The following is a 23,675-nucleotide window of genomic DNA, read 5'->3' as shown; positions in this document are numbered from 1 at the left end:
ACACTGCTAAACACTATAAAACAAAGAACCAACTAAACATTTCAACACTCTTTGTGTTTTGGTCCAGCCGTGTTCCAGCTTGCCTGTGTTATGGTTTCATATTTCATGTTTGCTAAGCATTAAGATATTTTTAACCTTTGTAGGTTGGTGATATGTAATATTCGTGATTTTACTAGGTTTGTGAATATGGGTCGTGCCAAAAAATCCGAAAGAGAACGGTATTAAAGGTATAGTGAAGGATGGCAAGCTTTTCAAGAAATGTAAAATATTTTCGCTCCAAGAGAAATTAGACATCATAGCCAAGGTTGAGGCAGGTGAGAAACTGTGAAGTAGGCAGATTTTACTCTGATAAGGAATACACAGTGTCTAATATGGTGAAATATATATATATATATATATATATATATATATATATATATATATATATATATATATATATATACAGGGAGTCCTCGGGTTACGACGGTCTCGACTTTCGATGTTTCGTGGTTACGAACGCGCCCATAAAAACATAAAAAATAATATTAGGGGTCATTCCATCTTATATGGTTTAGTGTCGTAAGTGACATAAACAAACACGAACTAGTTTTGGGCGCGCGGCGGAAGAATACGCTTTGTTGTGGTTGTAGGGCGAGGAAGACGGCGTCTCAAGTCTCTGAACATACACCATTTTGGTTGTTTGCACTGTCTCTCTCTCTCTCTTGGTTATGGCTCCAAAGCGTAAGGTTCTGCCTCTCTTGATTCACCAGCCCCAGTATCTCCAGCACCTTCTGCAGCTTCCTCTACACAATAAGCCTGTCTCTCCCTCCCTTGCAATGCCTCCTTCCAGTGTGCAAGCCAACCAAAGGAATAAAGGTAAGAATTTTTTTTTTTTCCGATGTTCCAACTTACACCGAAATTCGGGTTACGACGCATGTCAGGAATGGATCTACGTTGTAACCCGAGGACTCCCTGTATATATATATATATATATATATATATATATATATATATATATATATATATATATATATATATATATATATATACAGGCAACACCTGCTTAACTAAGGTTCATGCAACGAAATTTCGCTACAACGAAGGTTTCATTTTACTACCATCTGCTAGTTTAACGAACACCAAACTCGCCTTAATGAAGTTTTATCCAGGTAATTTTTTCCAAGTTTGAAAGCCCCGCCGTATCACGAAAGCCAACAGACTTTTGAATACACCAGGAGCTGCTGATACTAAGGCCTGCCTCAGGAGAAATCCTGGGACACCTGTGGAATCAAGATCAAGCCTCTCGTGGACAACATGCGCACCACTCACTCCCCTGTTCAAAACAATAACAGCATCAACAACAGTTCATCTTCCCTCGCTCAACTTACCACCAAAACGCCCTGTAATGTGGCCTAACGTTCCTAAGAACACCAGGAAGTCTCTTACTCTCGAAGTAAAGCTGGATATTATTCACAGACACGAGAGAGGCGAGAAAACTATAGCATTGCTCGCCACCATCTTGCCTCCATTTACTGTCTCTACTATTTTCAAGTCAGCAGACTCTATTAAGAAGGCTGGTGAGACCGTATCTTCCTTGCAAGCTAAAGGACCCACCTGAACTCATGACTCTATAATGGATAAAATGGAAAGCCTTGTGGAAATGTGGTACATAAGTTTTGTATGTGATACAATGATGCGCACTTTTTTTTTTTTTTTTTTTTTCTTTATTTACCCTTTGTTTACATTCCACAGGTTGCCGGTTAGTGTCTTTCCTGTTTCACTCTCCCTCCCTTCATAAATTTAAGATCAACATTATAAAGTTACGTACATACATACATTAGTGTACATCATAATAACTTAAATTAAGCTGCCTAAATATTTAACTTCATAAATTTTACTTTCATTAAACCTTTCACTGTACTATGATGCACTCTCGCTTTGTTTACTCTCAATGGAAGTTCAAGTCAGGGGTTAAACTTGTTATAATCGGTTCGCTTAATGAAGTTTCACTTAACAAAGTGTTTTTTAGGAACGTAACCCCTTCGTTAAGCGAGGGTTGCCTATATATATAGATATATATATATATATATATATATATATATATATATATATATATATATATATATATATATATATATATATATATATGAGAATTACATGTTTGTTTTACGCGAATTTTGATATACATCATGCCCTTGGAACGCATCTATCACGTAAATCGAGTTATATATATATATATATATATATATATATATATATATATATATATATATATATATATATATATATATATATATATATATATATATATATATATATATATATATATATATATATATATATATATATATATATATATATGGCAACCTGCTTAACGAAGGGGTTACATTCCTGAAAAACCCTTCGTTAAGTGAAACTTCGTTAAGCAAATCGATTATAACAAGTTTAACCCCTGACTTGAACTTCCATTGAGAGTAAACAAAGCGAGAGTGCATCATATTATAGTGAAAGGTTTAATGAAAGTAAAAATTATGAAATTAAACATTTAACCCTTTCCTTCCGGCAATCGTATATATATACGATTGCATCAATGCGTCCGTAGCGACGGCGATCATACCCGTAATCAAGAATTTTCGCACCTCAATTTTGAGCTCCAAGCGCAGTTTCTCGAGTCAGATGGTGAGTGGAAGTGTCTGGCATGTTTCCACATGTAGTGTTGTCATTATAGCTCTGGAAATTTAATGGTAGCTAAGCTATTTTCCTTTTCTCCGGGCGACACTTGGCAACCCCGGTGACCCGCCGGATGGAAAGCACCATGGTAAGTGCGAAGAGACATCCTGATAAGAGGGAAGGATCTCAGATCATGACTCACCATGGAGCAGGACAGAACATATTTATTTAGCAGTGCTTCTGAGTTTGAAGACAGTGACAGTGAATATTTAGAAGAAGAAACTGAAGAAAGCGAAGACATTAGTGAGGACTCGGAAAGTGAAAAAAAATATTACCTATCATTCTTTCATGTTAATTTTTTCATTATCTTCAATTTTATAATAAAATGGTAGAAGGTAACTTGTCAGAGAGAGAGAGAGAGATCAACTAACAGGTTGGCGCATGAAAGCGTGTGTAATTCACCTCGGTCGCCTGCTGGTCACCCAGCCAGTCTTCCCCATTACGTGTGCGTGTGCGTGTGCATGTGCGTGTGTGTTTGTGTGAGAGAGAGAGAGAGAGATAATGTTATTTGCCTCGGTCGCCTGCTGGTCACCCAGCCAGTCTTCCCCATTACGTGTGCGTGTGTGTGTGTGTGTGTGAGAGAGAGAGAGAGAGAGAGAGAGAGAGAGAGAGAGAGAGAGAGAGAATGTTATTTGCCTGAAACTATATGAAAAGGGATGAAATCTCTCTCTCTCTCTCTCTCTCTCTCTCTCTCTCTCTCTCTCTCTCTCTCTCTCATTGAAGTGTACAATTTCCCCTCCAAGATGAGAGAGAGAGAGAGAGAGAGAGTGTGTGTGTGTGTGTGTGTGTGTGTGTGTGTGTGTGTGTGTGTGTGTGTGTGTGCGCGCGCGCGCGGTGTCATCGCTCTCCGGGCTGTTTCTGGAAGACGGATCACACAGCAGGAGGAGGAGGAATCCTTGATAAGGCATAAACTGAACTTTCAGAGGTCACATCGAGCTACAAAGTACATCATTGTATTCAGAATAACAAAGAGAAAATAATTATTAGTATTCAAACAGTTTTCTTACAATTTCTAGGTTTACTATTTTTAGCCGTCATAGCAAACGGGAAAATAGTTTAAGCGCCGGAAGGAAAGGGTTAAGCAGTTTAATATGTCATTATAATGTACACTAATGTATGTATGTACGTAACTTTATAATGTTGATGATCTTAAATTTATGAAGGGAGGGAGAGTGAAACGGGAAAGACACTAACCGGCAACCTGTGGAATATAAACAAAGGGCGCATCATTGTATCACTTATAAAACTTATGTACCACATTTCCACAAGGCTTTCCATTTTATCCATTGTAGAGTCACGAGTTCAGGTGGGTCCTTTAGCTTGCAAGGAAGATACGGTCTCACCAGCCTTCTTAATAGAGTCTGCTGACTTGAAAATAGTAGACAGTAGATGTAGTCAAGATGGTGGCGAGCAATGCTATTAGTTTTCTCGCCTCATGTCTGTGAATAATATCCAGCTTCACTTCGAGAGTAAGCGACTTCCTGGTCTTAGCAACGCTAGGCGACATTGCAGGGCGTTTTGGTGGTAAGTTGAGCGAGGGAAGATGAGCTGCTGCTGACGCTGTTATTGTTTTGAACTAGGGGGAGTGAGTGGTGGGCGTGTTGTCCACGAAAGGTCCTGGTGTATTCAAAAGTCTGTCGGCTTGCGTGATACAGCAGGGCTTTCGAACTTGGAAAATACAGTGGGCGCAAAAATAAAGTTTACCCTATGCTTTTTTGGGTTATAAAACACGAAAATAGGTTTAAAGTTCGTTATATTGTGTCCTTATTGATACAATTAGTACTTTGTCATGTTCCCTCGAGTTTTGAGCACCTGTTCGATCCGCTTTGGCATAGATATTGCTAAATTTTCTAAGTATGAGACGTCCATTGTCACCCACATCTTCTTCAGAGCCTCCTTCAGGGGGACGATTGATGTTGGGCGACTTGGCTAGGTCGTTTTCATCTTGTTCCAGGCGTTCTCAATGGGGTTTAAGTCAGGGGAGTTACCTGGCCAGTCCAAAACCTTGATGTTTTGCTCATCAAGGAATTGTTTTACTGCTCGGGACTTGTGTGCCGGGGCTCCGTCGTGCATGAAAAATTCCGTGCCGTGAATTTCATATGCGGGGAGCAGGTGTTCCTTCAAAACATCGATGTAATTGGCTCCTTCATGGTTACGTTCTTTGGAAGGAAGTAGAGACCTCCCTGCCCTCTTCCCACTGAAACAGGCCCATACCATGACGCTATCTGGGTGTTTAACTGTCTTGACCGTGTAGTGGGCGTCATATCTGCTCACGGTGCTGGGCCGCCTTACCAAGCTTGAGCCACCCTGACGAGCCGAAACGTGCTCTTGTCACTCCACATCACACTTTTCCATTGCTCAGGTGTCCAGTCACGGTATTGCTTGGCAAACTGCAGTCTCTTCTTCCTCATGGTGTCTGTGAGAAGCGGCTTCTTGGCAGCACGGCGGCAGGGCAGGCGAGGTCTTTTGCAAGCGGTGTTGCAACGCACGGACAGCGACATCTTGGAGCAGGTCTGGGTGTTTTTTCTTCAATTCTGCTGCTGTAATGGATGGATTTTGCTTCAGCTCTCTCACCAACATCTTGTCAGTCCTCTCTGAAGTTTTTCTCTTGCGCCCACATCCCAGTTTGCGAGGTGGTAACGTGTCGGTAGGCAGGGACAGCGGACTTTTAAGCTTGAAGAGGACACTCTGCTGACATTTAATTCGGCAGCAACGTGCTTCACCGGCATTCCCTGCTCTATTAGGGCAAGGGCCCGGCCTTTTCTTCCATTGTAAGCTTCTTCCGACCCATTGTGATGCTGTGGTAGTGTTTGGTGTGGTTTTGTGTTTGGTGCGTGGGCGGAAAGTGAGGGCCCGTGGGGCAGTGCATCATAAATGTGCTCTCCTTCAGCTCTGAGAGCGCACTAACTGACTCAAGTGTCAGAAGTGGTGTGTAAGGTGGCGGAGGGGAAGCACGCGTCATATCACGCTCCTCCCACCACTCACATCGCGGGTAATTCAAATACAAAGTGGCCGGCGAATTATGCGTTAACTTTATTTTCGCGTTACAGGGGTAAACTTTATTTTTGCGCCCACTGTATTACCTGGATAAAACTTTGTTAAAGCGAGTTTGGTGTTCGTTAAACGAGCAGATGGTAGCGAAATTGTGTTGTGTGAACCTTCGTTAAGCGGGGGTTGCCTGTATGTATATATATATATATATATATATATATATATATATATATATATATATATATATATATATATATATATACAGGCAACCCCCGTTTAACGAAGGGGTTACGTTCCTAAAAAACACTTCGTTAAGCGAAAGTTCCTTAAGCGAACCGATTATAACAAGTTTAACCCCTGATTTGAACTTCCATTGAGTAGTAAGCAAAGCGAGAGTGCATCATAGTACAGTAAAAGGTTTAATGAAAGTAAGAATTATGAAGTTAAACATTTAGGTAGTTTAATATAAGTCATTATAATGTACACTAATGTATGTATGTATGTAACTTTATAATGTTGATGATCTTAACTTTATGAAGGGAGGAAGAGTGAAACGGGAAAGACACTAACCGGCAACCTGTGGAATGTAAACAAAGTGCACATCATTGTGCTGCATACAAAACTTATGTACCACATTTCCACAAGGCTTTCCATTTTATCCATTGTAGAGTCAAGAGTTCAGGTGGTTCTTTTAGCTTGGAAGGAAGATGAGGTCTCACCAGCCTCCTTTATAGAGTCTGCTGACTTGAAAATAGAGACAGTATAATATGGAGTCAAGATAGTGGCCAGCACTGCTATAGTTTTCTGGCCTCTCTCATGTCTGTATTCTATAGGTGTCCCAGGATTTTTCCTGAGCAGGCCTTAGTACCAGCAGCTCCTGCTGTATTCAAAAGCCTGTCAGCTTGCATGATATGGTGGGGCTTTCAAATTTGGAAAAAAATTACCTGGATAAAACTTCGTTAAAGCGAGTATGGTGTTCGTTAAACGAGCAGATGGTAGTAAAATGAAACCTTCGTTGTAGCGAAATTTTGTTGTGTGAACCTTCGTTAAACGGGGGTTGCCTGTGTATATATATATATATATATATATATATATATATATATATATATATATATATATATATATATATATATATATATATATGATTTAAAAAACAGGGCGTCTATAGCGTACACGGTACAGGAGAGAGAGGACCCACAAAAGGACAGTTATCTTCATTATATCCACTTCACAACATTTTGGGAAAGTACATATCCCATCTTCAGGTACAAAAAGGCACTGTAAAACCACACGTAAAACGTTTAAAAAATTACCAGACGCAGTGGTCCTGCTACTTGTTCCTCCAACAGGTAAGTGGGGAGGGAGACTGGCTTACCAGTATTTATAGGCTCCTACTCACTAGATGGCAAAATCTGAATAGTTCACATAGAATTTCCTATCCAATACAAAATATAGTACAAAATTCTAATCTGTCATAGCTAATGCAAAAAAAAGATAAAATTTAAAGGTATGATGTACAACAGTTAGTCTATTACAGAAATATTTTAGCCTGAACGAAATACTCAACGCTGATTGGTTGAAACAAAGTACACGTATATGAACCTACGACTCCTAACTATGCTATAATGCCACTATCTTACCAAGTTTGAAAATATTAAGAGAAAATTAATAATTTGGTAGCTATTTTGTACCATTTAACTCTGGCTTCTCTTTTACAATAAATAAAGATTCCGCTATCCTAAGGTCTGAGTTACAATATGCCCTATACTTTATGTTGAAGTCCTGATCAGTAAATGCATGATTACATTGTAATGCGTGTTCTCTTATATTTGAGAAACTAGGCTCAGTGATACGAACATTTGTTTTTTTACGATACTCCCAAGTGCTCAGAAGCAGAGCAACCTCCTGCCGTGAAATGGCATCCATGAATGCTTGGAGGGACGGTGACAAGGTTGCTATCAGGTTGCTCTGAGGTTGCTGGGAACACCACCTGTCAAGGTGGTGTTACTGTCTTATATATGCATTTATGTTCACAAAACAACATTTCTATTAGCTTTTTACAAACCTTGCCCCCAAGAAAGGATTGTTTTGTAATGTATTAAGTGAAATCTTACATGGAATACCAAAAAGTAAAGCAGAGATGAGATGAGCCACAGACGAAGCGGAAGACTCGCGGCGACTCGGCCACTACTTCTTCTTGTGACCCTTTTGCTTGTATGTTACTTTCATCATGATGTTTATGTTTCCACTCCTCTCTTGCCTGCTATATATAATGGATATCATATCTTAGTATTCATATACGCTCATGCCATGAGGATAACCTTGACTCCGTGGCAGTGAGTGATAGTGAATTACTAATGAAATACCGCAGTATTAATTCACTATCACTCAGTGCTACGGAGTCGAGGTTATCCTCATGGCATGAGCATATATGAATACTAAGATATGATATCCATTATAGCAGGCAAGAGAGGAGTGGAAAAAAATATCATGGGGAAAGACAACACGCCAAGCTAAAAGAGTCACAAGAAGAAGAAGCGGCCGAGTCACCGCGAGTCTCCCGCTTTATCTGCGGCTGATCTCATCTCTGCTTTATTTTTTGTATTCTATGTAAGATTTCACTTTATGCATTACAAAACAATTTTTCTTGTGGGCAAGGTTTGTAAAAACCTAAAAGAAATGTTTTGTGAACATAAATGCAAGAAATGAGAGAATTTATACGTAGCTCCTCTAATTTCCAATGACTCATATGACATCATAATAGTAGTGGTACACCGGTGGCCCAATATGCTGCCAAACGTGTATATATTTTTTTTTTAACCCATGTGATATGTTGGGGACCAGCCCAGAACGCATCCCCCCGTATTTCCATTATTTTCTATGGGAAAATTACGTCCGCATAACGAATTTTCACTCTACGAACAACTTTGACACCCTCTATCCTGTTCATTAAGCGGAGTATTACTGTGTGTATATATATATATATATATATATATATATATATATATATATATATATATATATATATATATATATATATATTTATATATATATATATATATATACAGTAAGGTCCCGAGTTACGTCAGAGTTATGTTCCTGAAACATGACGTAAGTCAATTTTGTATGTAACTCGAGTTTTTGTACTTTCAAAGCATATTATCGAGTTTTCAACCAATCATTTTTTATGGTTATTCAGGTAAGTAAAAGGTTATATTGTTATGTTGGTATATTATTTACAACTATGTAGGAATATATTGATTAGGGCCGCGAACGCGAAGGACTGCAGGTTGCCGAGAGGGGCGGCCTGAGGCCGCCAGGAGGGTGGGCAGGTCGAATGTTGTGATACCCAGGGCGGGACAGCTGGGAGCTTTGTGGAGTGCGGTAGGAGTAGAAGCGTTATATAAGTAAAAGGTTATATTGTTATATTATTTAAAGTATGTAGGAATATGAAACACAAGCTTGTTTTTCTTGTTGATTAGGGCATGAACGCGAAGGACTGCATGTTGCCAGAGGGGTGGACGCCTGAGGCCGCCAGGAGGGTAGGCAGGTCGAATGTTGTGACGCCCAGGGTGGACAGCTGGGAGCGTAGTGCAGTGCGGTGGGAGTAGAAGCGTGGGCAGCGGAGCAGGAAATGCAATAGGAAAGGGCAATAGGATTCAGCAGACAGGCGCAGACGGTGCAAGTGACCTGCAAGTGTCGTGTGGCCCAGACGAAGGCTTCGGAGTTGTTATTGTTGTGATAGGTGCGCGAGCCCTCAAGGTCGTCAACCTCCCCGTTGTCATGGTAACGGACTTCCCATTTTCTTCTTCACTCCCTTATACACAGCTGCTGCCTCCCTTCTCATGTCTTTTAATTATGTCCACTTTTCCTTGTAGCGTAATGGTTTTCCTTTTCTTAGCATCACTGCTATCACTCAGGAGTTTTCTTTTTATTTCCATTGAGCAAGATACTAAGATAGTCAGCAAATGCAGATTTAGGAACACTCTTGCCAGGGCTGACGGTGTGGTGGAACAGAGGTACTTAGAGTGTTATTGTATTCAAGCGTGAGGTGGACAGTGAGGCGGATAACCACTTGTGACGCCTGGCGGCCAACAATAACAATAAACGATTTATAAATTTTCAATTTTTTAAATCTTAAATTGCCTTATAGTGGACTGACGTAAGTGCGAGTTTGACGTAACTCAAGACCGACGTAACCCGGGACCTTACTGTATATATATATATATATATATATATATATATATATATATATATATATATATATATATATATATATATATATATGTATGTATGTATATATATATATATATATATATATATATATATATATATATATATATATATATATATATATATATATATATACATACATATGTGTGTGTGTGTGTGTGTGTGTGTGTGTGTGTGTGTGTGTGTGTGTGTGTGTGTGTGTGTGTGTGTGTGTGTGTGTGTATTTACCTAGTTATATTGTACAGGGTTCGAGTGGGGCTCATAGTGTCCTGTCTCCATATCTCTATTTATCTAGTTTTTCTTTAAAGTTATGCACACTTTGTGCTGTAACAATTCCATTATCCAATGTATTCCATTTTTCCACCATTCTGTGTGGAAAACTGTATTTTCCAATATCCTTCACACACTACCTCATCCTGATCTTCCTTTCATGTCCTCTTGTCCTTCCATTTTCTTCCATCAACAGCATGAGGTCTTCTTTGTCATCTTTTCAATATCATTTATTATCTTATACATTGTTATTAGGTTCCCTCGGCCTCTTCTGTCTTGTAAAGTTGGCAGTCCCATTTCCTTCAGTCGTTCTTCATATGTGGGGTCCTTTAATTCCGGCATCATCTTTGTAGCAATCTTATGTGCCCTTTCCAATTTTTTATATCCTTTTTAGAGCTTGGAGACCATAACGCTGTTGCATATTCCAGCCTTGGGCGTATCATGCCTGTGATGATTTTTTTCATCATATCTTTATCCATGTAATGAAATGCCACTCTTATATTAGTCAACATTTTATATGATAGTCCAAATATCTTGCTTATGTGTTTATCAGGGCTCAGATTTTCTTGTATGATCACTCCAAAATCTTTTTCCTCCTTAGTCTTCATTATTTGTTCCTCTCCCATCAGATAGTTCAATACTGGTCTTCTCTAACTCTTTCCTAGTTCCATTATGTGACATTTTTTGGCATAAAACTCTAATTTCCACTTCCTGTTCCACTCATAGATCTTGTTTAAATCTTCCTGCAACAGCCGACAGTCCTCTCTGGTTTTGATAACTCCTAGCAACTTTGCATCATCAGCGAATAAATTTATATAACTGTTTATCCCAATGTGAATGTCGTTTACATAAACTTGAAACATAATGGGGGCTAACACTCACACTTGGGGCACTCCACTAGTTACTTTACCCCAAGATGAGTATGTATCTCTAATCAGTTCTCATTCCCGTATCCTTCAAATAATCTCTTGTCCATTCGAGCAAGGTTCCTCGCAGTCCTCCTATGTTCTCTAGTTTCCAACGTAATCTTTCCATGAGGGACTTTATCAAAAGCCTTTTTAATGTCCAGATATACTGTGTCCACCCATCCATCTCTGTTTTCAAGTCCTGCAATAACTCGAGTAGAAGCTTAATAAGTTTGACTTATTATTGACATGACCGCCCTGTCCTGAACCCAAATTGTCTGTTCGATATGACTTGCTCCTCTTCTAGAAATTTAACCCATTTTTCTTTGATAATAATTATTATTTCACATAACTTCCCTACGATACTTCTAAGTGACACTGGTCTGTAGTTTAAAGGTTCAGTTGCCTTTCCTTCTTTAAATATTGGTATTACGTTGGCTTTTTTCCATTCTAGTGGAACTTTCCCTTCATTTATTGAACTTGTAATTATTTCCCAAATTGGATCCAGTAATTGCTCTTTACATTCTTTTAACACCCAGCCTGATACACCATCTGGCCCTATTGCTTTTCTGACTTCCAACTTATCCAGTAATCTTCCAGTATCCTCTTTGTGGACTGCAATCTCCTGTAATCCTTGGTAATCCAATGTCTTTGGACTATTAGGTTCTGTGAAATCATCATCTGCAGTGAATACCGTTTTGAAGCTCTCATTTATTATTTCACACATTTCTTTCTCTGTTTGGTATGTCTTCCCTCCTTTAATAATTTTTTCAGTTGTTTCCTTATTCTTTGTTTATCGTTTATAAACTTGTAGAAAAGTTTGGTTTCATCTTTGCTTTTATCCATTACATCTTTCTCAAAATTTCTTTCTTCTCTCTCCTTACTCTAATATATTCATTTCTAGCATCTTTGTACTGCTGTCTGTTATAGTCATATCCTTGCTTAAAGAGTTTCTCCCATGCTTTATCTTTGCCTTTTTTGCTTGTATACATCTAGCATTGTACCAAGCATGTATTTTTTCTGAACTTTATAAACAGGAACAAACTCTTTTACTCCTTTATTGTATTTCTGTAAGAATATATCATATTTCTCTTGTACAGTTATTCTGCACATAATATTACTCCACTCAATATCAGCAAAATCAGTCCTTAATTTTTCAAAATCCGCTTTTGCATAACTTAGTCTCTCTCCTTTATAGTCCTCTCTGTAACTTATCTCATCTTCCTCCTGCATTTGCATCTCTAATGTCACATGATCACTTTTCCCCATTGGAGTTAGGTATTGTATGATTGGAGGGGGCTCTGGTTTCTTTGTGAAAACTAGGTCAAGCAACGATGTTTGTTCTTCCCCCCCTGTACCTTGTTGACTCCTCCACCCACTGGTCCATTGTATTAACCATAGTCAACTGTAACACTTTCTCGCTCCACTGCCCAGCATTATCCATTACTTCCATCTCTCTCCAGTTTATTTTTTTTACAGTTAGAGTCTCCAACTAAGAGTGTTCTTCTATCTCTTCTTATCATGTTATCTAGGCACTTTATCACCTCTCTTTGCATTTCTTTATGCTCTTCTGATCCCATGTATTAGTCTTTGGTGGAACATATGTAACTATAATTTTTCTTTTCTTCAAATCTTCTGTTCTGATTGTTACTCCCATTACTTTCACCTTGTCCTCACCATATTGCACATCCTCCACACATATATTATCACAAACCATTATTAGCACTCCTCCTCCCCCTTTATCCTTCTTGTCCCTCCTTCAGGTATTATATCCCTCCTCTTTAAAGTTGACATGGATCTCTGCTCTCAGTTTTCTTTCAACGATGCACATTATATCCGGCTTTTTCTCTTTCAAATAATCCCGAACTTCCAATATGCATGATAACAACCCATCTATGTTAGTATAAGTCACTCTTAATTTATTGCCTGTGTATGTGTATTTACCTAGTTGTATTTACCTAGTTGTAGTTTTGCAGGGCCTGGGCTTTATGCTCGTGTGGCCCTGTCTCCATATATACACTTATCCAATTTTTCTTTAAAACTATGCACACTCGTTGCTGACACCACTTCTTCACTCAAACTGTTCCACGTCTCAACACATCTTTGTGGGAAACTATATTTTTTAACATCTCTCAGACATCTTCCCTTCCTCAGTTTTTTACTATGCGATCTTGTGCTTCGAATGTCATATTCTTCTCTCAGAATCAGTTTCTCATTATCCACTTGGTCCATTCCGTTGATCAATTTATAAACTTGTATCAGATCCCCTCTCTCCCTTCTCTGTTCCAGGGTTGGTAGATCTATAGCCTTTAGTCTCTCCTCATATGTCATCCCTTCAAATTCTGGAACCATTCTTGTAGCCATTTTTTGTAGTCTCTCCAACTTCCTTATGTGTTTCTTTTTATGAGGGGTCCACACTACTCCTGCATATTCCAATCTGGGTCTTATTATAGTACTTATCAATTTCTTCATCATTTCTTTGTCCATGTAGTGAAGTGCTAATCCAATATTCCTTAGCAAATTATATGTCTCTGAAAATTCTATCAATATGGCTTACCGGTTGATTGTTTACTTCCATCGTCACTCCTAAGTCCTTTTCCTTTTTTACTTTCTCCAGTTCTACTCCATTTCCCATGTTATAGATTCCCTCTTGTCTGTGTGTGTGTGTGTGTATGTAATGTATATATGTGTGTGTGACTGCATAATTAATTCTAAGGTACAGTGTCACTTAATGTTCACCAAGGGGTTAAAGGTTTGCATTTTATTCTCCGTATATAAGACTACTCTTTGATTTAGGAGCCTTAAAATTAGCACAAAAAAAAGCTTGTCTTATTGTCAGCATGTATGGTATTTTCCTCTTGACCATGATTGTACCAGTACATGTATAGCAGGAATGAAGTTGAATCAAAGATGGATTATATTTATAGATTTGTATTTGTCCAGCTCAGTCATTTTGTACCTGCACAGCAACTTACAAAGGAACAAATCACACCTTAGTATAAAGGCACTACTTGCATAGATCATTGGTTCCTAACTTTTGATTTAGTACCAAATTTGATATGACACATCAATTCTACTGCATTCACAAGTTATGCTTATATGTATGACTAATTTAGACTAGTGTTCCCTCGTTTATTGCGGGGGATGTGTTCTGTAACCACTTGTGAAAGGTGAAAATCTGCAAAGTAGGAATTCTATATAAAGTTCGCTATATACATAACATTTCAAACCTTTTTAAACCTCCCCACACTATTATCAACCCTTCATGCCACTGTATAAACCTTCCCCACACTCTTATAAACCGTTCCCTCTACTGTATTACCCTTATAAACATTTTTGTAGGCTAAACATATGCGTACGGTATTACTACGGTATATATGTATATAAACGATACATGTACAGTACTGAATGTACATAGTAACGTACATTGTCGTCGTTATTACACACCAAGTTACCATATTACTGTACGTACAGTACGTATTTGTAAGTGACGCCGCAGACCCCGTGATATAGCATAAAATCCGCAGAATGTATCTATATATAAAACCTGTGAAACAGTGAGGCCGCAAAAGTCAAACCGCAAAATAGCGAGGGAACACTGTATATCAAATACATATTTATGGTAACTTGGTCTTGGATGTAAACTCTTGCTGGCATTTCCTCACACAGGCTAGTGAATGAGCTAGAGGAACTGGCCCAGAAGCACCTCACCATTGGGTCTGCCTCTGCTGCATGTGAAGGCTGGGAGGAGGAGGCCCCAAGTGCAGCCCCAACCTCAGCATGCACAGTGGTGGTAGTGGTGGGCCGCACTTGCCAGGCTCTCCCGAGCATGTGCTCCCATCTACAGATCTGTGCCTCTGCCTCCAACATATCAGCTGGCATGGTGAAAGTAAGTATAAAGAGTTCTGTTACATAATTAAAAGTTATTATGAGAGAGAGAGAGAGAGAGAGAGAGAAAATCTTGTTCATCATGTTACTTCTGTTCAAATAGATAAATGCTTTGAGATGAGAATACATTTTCTTTTGTACTTACAATTTACAAATGAGAATATTAAATTCACATTTTGATTTGTATCAATACCATGGCTATCTTCCTATTTACATACGAGGCTGGCAGTCCCACACAGACTCACATACACTTCATTCACACTCTTTGCCTGGTGAGCCTGTAGTAGAAAAAAAATAATCTCTAACTCTAGCTGATGTTCCTTATAAAGCCCAATATGTAAATAATACAAATGCAGACCCAGAGAAGTGATTAACCCTTTCACTGGTTTTCAGCAAGTCTTTCCCTTAATCACAAACCATTCAAAAACATTTCTTTTGCTCCATACTCACCTGACAATTTGAAAAACATATTCTCTTTATCCTTTTTTGTTCTTGCTGATAGCTATAAAGACTTTGTACAGAGCTTTTACTGTCGTATATTGTTGTATAGTATCACAGTGAAAGAATTAAAATGAACTTTATCTTTGGTAGCGTATCTCAATGGGATCAAAACAAGAAACTGAATCCTGGATAAAAGTTCGGACAGCACTACAGGAAGCAGGCAACCACCTGTTTGGACTGTTCCTGAAGTCCCTCACGTCAGCTCTGCACACTGAGTTGAAAACATCTCTGTCATCACAGATCTCTGCTGATGTTGCTGCCTCCATCTCAGCTTTCTCAGTAATATGTGCTGCTGCTTTTAGATTTTTTTTTTTTTCTAATTGTCAAATTAGAGATGTACTTAATGCTGAAAATATATTCATGTGATTGTTATATGAATTATCAATGCTTAGATGACTGTGCAAACTAGATTGTTATAAAGTCAAAATGTGTGTATGCCACCATTTCAAGCAAGAAGTTAAAGGTATAAAATAATCACATGTTTTAGTGGGATAGTGCAAGTTGCATTAGATAGACAATCAGCATGAAATGAAAAATGTTAGAAACGGACTGTTTCTAATGGTTATGAAATTATATTGGAAGACAAAGAGCACATACTTTACTTGTACCAAGTTGGAAATAAAAAAAAATGTAGATTAATGATGTTGATGCAGACATGGGAAGTTGTAGACATTGAGGAGGAAGGTGAAGGTGGCAAAGTGATCAGATCAGCCATCCACGTGCCAGCACACCCGATGCCAGCCCTCAGCCAAGCTCTGGCCCATGTCTGCTCCTCTGCCAACTGTATTGCCGTGCACACTGTCTCCAGGTAATTCATTCTCTTCTTTAGAGTAACACAAACATTCTCCAGATTAGAATGTTTACTTTGTAATATTAACTCTGCATTGTTGTTGATGGGTTTGTCTGTTTTTTGCTTTTCTTTTCCAGTGTTATGTTTTATCTATAAGCTATGCATTTTCATGGCATTTCCCTGGAATTTCATTGATCAAATATCACTATCATTTGGCTCATTCCTAACAATTAATAATCTGAGACATTTTCTCATTCTACAACTTTTTCCAACTATACTAGCCAGAAATTGTATACAGGCAACCCCCGCTTAATGAAGGGGTTACGTTCCTAAAAAAAAACCTTCGTTATGCGAAATTTCGTTAAGCGAACCGATTGTAACAAGTTTAACAAAGCGAGAGGTTTAATGAAAGTAAAATTTATGAAGTTGAACATTTAGGCAGTTTAATTTAAGTCATTATAATGTACACTAATGTATGTATGTAAGTAACTTTGTAATGTTGATGATCTTAAATTTATGAAGGGAGGGAGAGTGAAACGGGAAAGACACTAACCGGCAACCTGTGGAATGTAATCAAAGGACGTATCATTGTATCACATACAAAACTTATGTACCACATTTCCACAAGGCTTTCCATTTTATCCATTGTAGAGTCACGAGTTCAGGTGGTTCTTTTAGCTTGCAAGGAAGATACGGTCTCAACAGTCTTCTTATTAGAGTCTGCTGACTTGAAAATAGTAGAGACAGTAGATGGAGTCAAGATGGTGGTGAGCAATGCTATTAGTTTTCTCACCTCTCGTGTCTGTGAATAACATTCAGCTTCACTTCGAGAATAAGAGACCTCCTGGTCTTCTTAACAACACTAGACAACATTGCAGGGCGTTTTGGTGGTAAGTTGAGCGAGGGAAGACGAGCTGCTGTTGATGTTATTGTTTTGAACAGGGGGAGTGAGTGGTGCGTATGTTGTCCATGAGAGGCACTGGTGTATTCAAAAGCCTGTCAGCTTGTGCGATACAGCAGTGCTTTCAAACTTGGAAAAAATTACCTGGATAAAACTTCGTTAAAGCGAGTTTGGTGTTCGTTAAACGAGCAGATGGTAGTAAAATGAAACCTTCATTGTAGCGAAATTTCATTGTGTGAATCTTCGTTAAACGGGGGTTGCCTGTATATATTTTTAATCTCACATGTTTCTTGTGGATGCTTGTGAAGATTTCTGACATTGTATATCATTCCATATTGTAGTGAAAGGGTTAATACAAAAAGCAGACCTTGATATTTATGAATGTGATTGTAATTTCAGAAATGCTCAGAGCGAGTTGGTAGCAAGCACGTGTGAAGCAGTGATTGTTGTGTATGAAGGTTTCCTCAAAGAATCGGAGATGATCAACCAAACCTCTGCCCTTCAACTCATATTTGACCTTCGCTTTGTGCAGACGTTGTTGTTGCCACGTGATAGCAAGGTGAGGACCTAGCTGGCTGTTATAGTTTCAAAGATATGCTTCCCCCCCCCCTCTCTCTCTCTCTCTCTCTCTCTCTCTCTCTCTCTCTCTCTCTCTCTCTCTCTCTCTCTCTCTCTCTCTCTCTCTCTCTCTCTAGAATCTTGACATATTGGTAATTTTGAAACGCAGAATCTGGGAACTCGGCTGACGTTCATGATTCAAGAGCTGCAGCAGAAGGTAGATCCCTTTGACCTGGATGTGTTCTCTCCTCACTTGTCTGCTAGAGTCAAGTTAGCTGCTCAGAGATCACAGGTCAGTTGCTCTTCTCTTGGCTAAACTCACCTCAGTGGTTCTTAACCTTTTTACTACAATGCACCATCTAGGAATTTGTCTTTCTTGCATCTGTGAATATGATTCTCTCTCAGATTTTAACTCTTACCTTCCAGGTGGTTGAATTATTTTCCATCTCCATCCCCAGACAAAATAATGAATTTAGAAAATGCCAGAACACAGTTTCAATTACAAAAAATCCATTTTTCTGTGTAATTCTGAATACAATGATGTACTTTTCCAGCTCATTATGTCTTTTGAGAGCAAAGTTATCTCATCAAAAATTCCTCCCCGCAATATAACCTGTCAAGCGGAAATAACCCCAGTGTGATACCCTGCAAACTCTCTCTCTCTCTCTCTCTCTCTCTCTCTAAGAGAATAACAAATATAATTAGAGAAATTTCTGCTTTTACTTAGGGGTTCACACTCTCTTAAAAATTACCGATGCCCCACTAGAGGATCATGCCCACCCAGGTTAAGAACCACTGCCCTCTAGTAACAATACAATCCTTCATGTGCTACTATTATTCATGTGTACTTAATGGTGTTCAAATCTTATGAAATAAAACAAAGGCCAGAAGCACTTCTGTAAGACCAGTTTTGCATTGGTGTGATATCACAGCAGGTTAAGAGATTTAGCATGAATAAACTCTATTTTTCCCATGGGCAAAGGTTTTCCTTGGAGCTGTGGTGCCACGAGATCGCCAGGTGATAGCAAGTCGTTCATCAGCCTCAGCTACATCATCAGTATCACACAACAATGCACTTCCTGTTGTGGTGGCAGTGGAGATTCCTCGGTTCTCAAATGTTCCCCTGCCTGTGTCAGCTTCCAGGCCGTCCATCCCATCCTCTGCCTCAGCACCTTCCCTCATGCTGCCCACCACCTCAGCAGACCAACCAGCAGGCAAACAAGGATTCTCCAAGGTAAATTCTCATATTAGTTGTAGCTTTTTATACAATCCACTCAAATCTGCTAATTAATTATAGGAATATTTGATAGTATGTATTCAGAATAATGCCTTATTAAAGGTTTTGTTTCACTGCTGTACTTTATATATCTTTTCTGGTATGGAATACATAATGTGACACCACATTTCAGCATCGTTAGTCTTGAACCACTTGTATCTTTTCTAGCATTTAATTTCTAATGTGACACCACATTTCAGCTTCCAGTCACTCTTGAAGCACCAAAATGAAGGAAGTGCCTTGGGTGGCCTCAGAGTATGTTGGTAGTGGTAGGAGTTTGTACATTGTGGAGTGATAGAATTAGTTGTGAATTATTACTACTTATGTACTGACTGGCCTTGACCATTTAACCCCTTCGCCCGATGTTAAAAAAGCCTGCCTGTATGATATACGGGTGGTAGTGCCGCGCGCCCGAGCACGGGAAACTCGTGCAAGCTTGTCATACTTGTCGTCTTTGTGTATTATGCTGCTATTTTTTAGTCACTATATCGCCTTCAAAGAGGAAAGTGGACGCTTCTCTCTTCAGAGAAAAAGAGAGAGAGAGAGAGAGAGGGAGAGGGAGAGGGAGAGTGACATTTGCTAATATTTTAGAGAAGCGGGACGCATGTAGCTTATCTTCGAGAGAAAGAGGGAGGGAGGGAAGGAGAGGGAGGGAGAGAGAGAGAGAGAGAGAGAGAGAGAGAGAGAGAGAGAGAGAGAGAGAGAGAGAGAGAGAGAGAGAGAGAGAGAGAGAGAAAATTTGAAAATTTGTTGTTTTTGTATTGTGTGTGTGTGTGTGTGTGTGTGTGTGTGTGTGTGTGTGTGTGTGTGTGTGTGTGTGTGCCACGAATGTTACAAGGCGGACGATGTAACTTATCTTTGAGAGGGAGAGGGGAGGGAGGAAGGGAGATGGGAGGAGGAAAGGGAGATGGGGAGAGAGAGAGAGAGAGAGAGAGAGAGAGAGAGAGAGAGAGAGAGAGAGAGAGAGAGAGAGAGAGAGAGAGAGATGGGAATAGTCTATGCCATTGGGGAATTTTAGACACAAGGCATGTAGCTTATCTTTAGTGATTGGTGGAAACAAGGATGGTGGGAGGAGCACTAGGATTTCAAGGACAGCATACGGCGTGTGTAGTTGGTATCCAACACACTATACGGGACAACTGAACTGAAGAAAGCTCAGAAAAGAAATATGACGCCTACGTAGGCGTCACCGTATATGCTACTGGGGCTTCATGACGCCTACATAGGCGTCACCGTATTGAAGGGGTTAATGATAGTGTTTATGTTTAACAAATTTGACCACTAACCATATTACATTAAGATTAGTAGCCGTCATCCACTGCTACTGCTAATATATTAAAAAAGGAAAAAATGTTAATTTAAGAACATGTTCTCAGAAAAATAGTTGCAAGGGGTTTTTGTGATGCTTGAATTGTGTAAACCTGTTTTGTCCTGTGTGTCTATTCTTTGAGTTAGCAAAAGAAATTTGAACAAATAGTCTTGAGGTTGAGGTGTAGTTTTGAACTATAGTTATTTGTTTTTGCCTCAGGTCCAACAGAGCAGCCCATCCACAACACGACGAGAAATGTCCTCAGCAGCTCTGTCTGCGTCCCGGAGTGCTGCATCCTTATTCTCAGCAATGAGTTCCTCCTGGTTTGGTTCATCGACATCCTGAGTTGTTGTTATAAATATTCATTCGTACAAGTGACTGATATAGATTATCTTATATTTGGGTCTTGCTAGTTTTATCATAAAGATGATGGTGAGGACTGGCAGCAATGCAGAACACAGTTCACAGTAGTTACATCAGCATATGAAGTACTGGTGTTCAAGGGATGAAAGTCACCAGATACCATTTTTACAAAAATGTTATATGGTTACATTGCTGTTAGTTTAATATATGAAGAGCACACTAAACTGTGTAGTCTACTTTACTGAAAATGTTTTCACAGTACTTATGATTAATAAAGGATTATTACTTTTTGGGTTATGTGTGGTAAATTTATTCCACAATTTTCTATCAGTTCACAAAACTGTTTATCTTACTTTCATAAGTTGTATATTTTAACAATATTCAATATAGCCTTATAACCAAGACAAGGAAGGTTTCTAGAGGGAAGAAAAACCTTAAGGGGATATTACACTGGCCTATGATATGAAGAATAAGGAACGGCATGTGGTAACAGGAATTTGCCAGAAATTGGCAGAGCCAAGTTGAGACAGCTTGATATCCATTCTGGCCTTTCATATGCTATCCCAGTTAAAAGTAAATATGAAATATGTAATAAAAACCTATTATTTCTACTAAAAGAAAAAATATTTTTTCATCTTGGAATATTAAATATTATTTCATCAATCTAGAAGATGAAATATATATAAATATATATATATATATATATATATATATATATATATATATATATATATATATATATATATATATATATACTGCTGGTCAGAGCAGAGAGAGAGAGAGAGAGAGAGAGAGAGAGAGAGAGAGAGAGAGAGAGAGAGAGAGAGAGAGAGAGAGAGAGAGAGAGAGAGAGAGAGAGAGAGAGAGAGAGAGAGAGAGAGAGAGAGAGAGAGAGAGAGAGAGAGAGAGAGAGAGAGAGAGAGAGAGAGAGAGAGAGAGAGAGAGAGAGAGAGAGAGAGAGAGAGAGAGAGAGAGAGAGAGAGAGAGAGAGAGAGAGAGAGAGAGAGAGAGAGAGAGAGAGAGAGAGAGAGAGAGAGAGTGCCTTGCCAGGGCAGCCTCCGGGAAGCTCGCCTCACTCCGAAGAATGTCGTGGTTGCTGGATGGTGAGGGGCTAGAGCTGCTCTATAAAGCACAAGTAAGGTCCTCCCTGGAGTTCTCATGCCTTGCGTGGGGCGGCTCCGCCAGCAAACACCTCACCCTCCTGGACAAAGTACAGAACCGAGCAGCAAGGCTTATCAGGGACACTGCTGGGCAGCAGCCACGACTCCACACCCTCCAGCATCGCCGTGACGTGGCGGGACTCACGGTGATGTACAAAGTGCAGGTGGAAAGAGTGAGCCACATGCAGGAGCTTCATTTGCCTGCACGCTCCCCTCAGGTCACCACCCGCATGGTCACCCAGACACCTGGTGAGCTCCTGCTGACCCGATGCAGGACATGGCATCACAATATATAAACTCGTGTGCAAAAAAATGGAACACTCTGTTGGCCTCACAGGAGATAAACCTCAGTGACACAAACACTCAAACATTTAAAGTGCAAGTGAACCATTGGTTACTGAGGCAAGGGTGAATCATGTACAGTGAACGTAGTATATTCAGTGTTACAATATAAGTTATTGTTGTACATACAGAATGTAATATACATCACCAGGGTCAGATTTTAAGATAGGTTGCACTAACCCTGTACCCTTAAGTCTGTAAAAACAACGTTCTTATGTAATGTAGAAGTTGTTTTCCCTGTACATTTGATCAGTATAAAAAAAAAAAAAAAGAGAAAGAGAGAGAGAGAGAGAGAGAGAGAGAGAGAGAGAGAGAGAGAGAGAGAGAGAGAGAGAGAGAGAGAGAGAGAGAGAGAGAGAGAGAGAGAGAGAGAGAGAGAGAGAGAGAGAGAGAGAGAGAGAGAGAGAGAGAGAGAGAGAGAGAGAGAGAGAGAGAGAGAGAGAGAGAGAGAGAGAGAGAGAGAGAGAGAGAGAGAGAGAGAGAGAGAGAGAGAGAGAGAGAGAGAAAGAGAGAGAGAGAGAGAGAGAGAGAGAGAGAGAGAGAGAGAGAGAGAGAGAGAGAGAGAGAGAGAGAGAGAGAGAGAAGCAAGAGAGAGAGAAGCCATTATAGCAAACAAAATATCTTGCTTTCTCGGCTCACATCATCTACTTAATACCAAACAATTTGATTGTTTCCGAAATAACAGGTCAGCAGCAGACCTGTTACTTCAATTATCCACCACCTGGCATAAGTCCCTAGACCAGGGAAAAGACACCTTTATCATTGCTCTCGACATTGCGGGAGCATTCGACAGGGTGTGGCATCACGGCCTAATCACCAAACTGAACAGCTTGGGTATCCACGGGCATCTGCTCCTCTTGCTGCAAGACTACCTGCGAGGCAGATACCTCAGAGTGGTGATGAATGGACAAACATCAGACCAACATCCTATCTCTGCCAGCGTTTCAGGGTAGTGTTCTCGGCCCTCTCCTCTGGAATGCATTTTTTAATGACCTGCTCCAGCTCATTCCAGAGGCACATGCATACGCCGATGACTGCACCCTGACATTCGCTTACGACAACGGTGATCACTGTGAGACTGTCGCACACATCAATCAGGTACTGCAAACCATAGTTTCATGGGGGCATCGATGGCAAGTGGAACTTGCTCCTGACAAGACACAGGTGATGCTGGTTTCCCGACGACACTCCCCCCCTGACACACCCATCCCCACCATCTTACTTGATGGAAGGGCGTTACCCCTGCAGGCTTCCATCTCCATACTTGGCGTGGAAATGAACAGTGCCCTGACCTTCACTGGACACGTCAGGGCCATAGACAAGAAAGCTGCATGGAAACTTAGTTGCATCCGGCGCGTCTCACATCTCCTCGACTCCCAGGGAAGCTCCACCCTATATGCAGCTCAAGTCCGTCCCCTTATGGAGTATGACCCACTCACCTGGTTGTCCTGCCCCCCCTCATACTTAAGCCTTCTAGAC

The 23,675-nt window shown here is 39.9% G+C and overlaps 1 protein-coding gene across 2 annotated transcripts in view; it reads left to right on the top strand.

The window, feature by feature from the left end:
• LOC123514278 (conserved oligomeric Golgi complex subunit 1-like) overlaps positions 1–20,984 on the top strand; it is a 69,153-nt gene extending 48,169 nt beyond the window's left edge. Inside the window, exons 14-21 of one of the 2 annotated variants that reach the window (XM_045272085.1) lie at positions 14,778–14,997; positions 15,588–15,776; positions 16,151–16,305; positions 17,588–17,747; positions 17,916–18,038; positions 18,729–18,980; positions 19,223–19,277; positions 20,551–20,683. In XM_045272085.1, coding sequence (XP_045128020.1) covers positions 14,778–14,997; positions 15,588–15,776; positions 16,151–16,305; positions 17,588–17,747; positions 17,916–18,038; positions 18,729–18,980; positions 19,223–19,252 — 1,129 coding nt within the window. In that variant the 3' untranslated portion in view covers positions 19,253–19,277; positions 20,551–20,683. Of the gene's footprint in view, positions 1–14,777; positions 14,998–15,587; positions 15,777–16,150; positions 16,306–17,587; positions 17,748–17,915; positions 18,039–18,728; positions 18,981–19,222; positions 19,278–20,550 lie in introns of both variants that reach the window. The other variant, XM_045272084.1, reaches the window with a different exon arrangement.
• Positions 20,985–23,675: the final 2,691 nt, after the last annotated feature.

This window comes from Portunus trituberculatus, chromosome 37, assembly GCF_017591435.1.
Source record: "Portunus trituberculatus isolate SZX2019 chromosome 37, ASM1759143v1, whole genome shotgun sequence".
NCBI lineage: Eukaryota > Metazoa > Arthropoda > Malacostraca > Decapoda > Portunidae > Portunus > Portunus trituberculatus.
The sequence above is the reverse complement of the archived record's forward strand: the minus strand, read 5'-3'. Positions and strand labels throughout refer to the sequence as shown.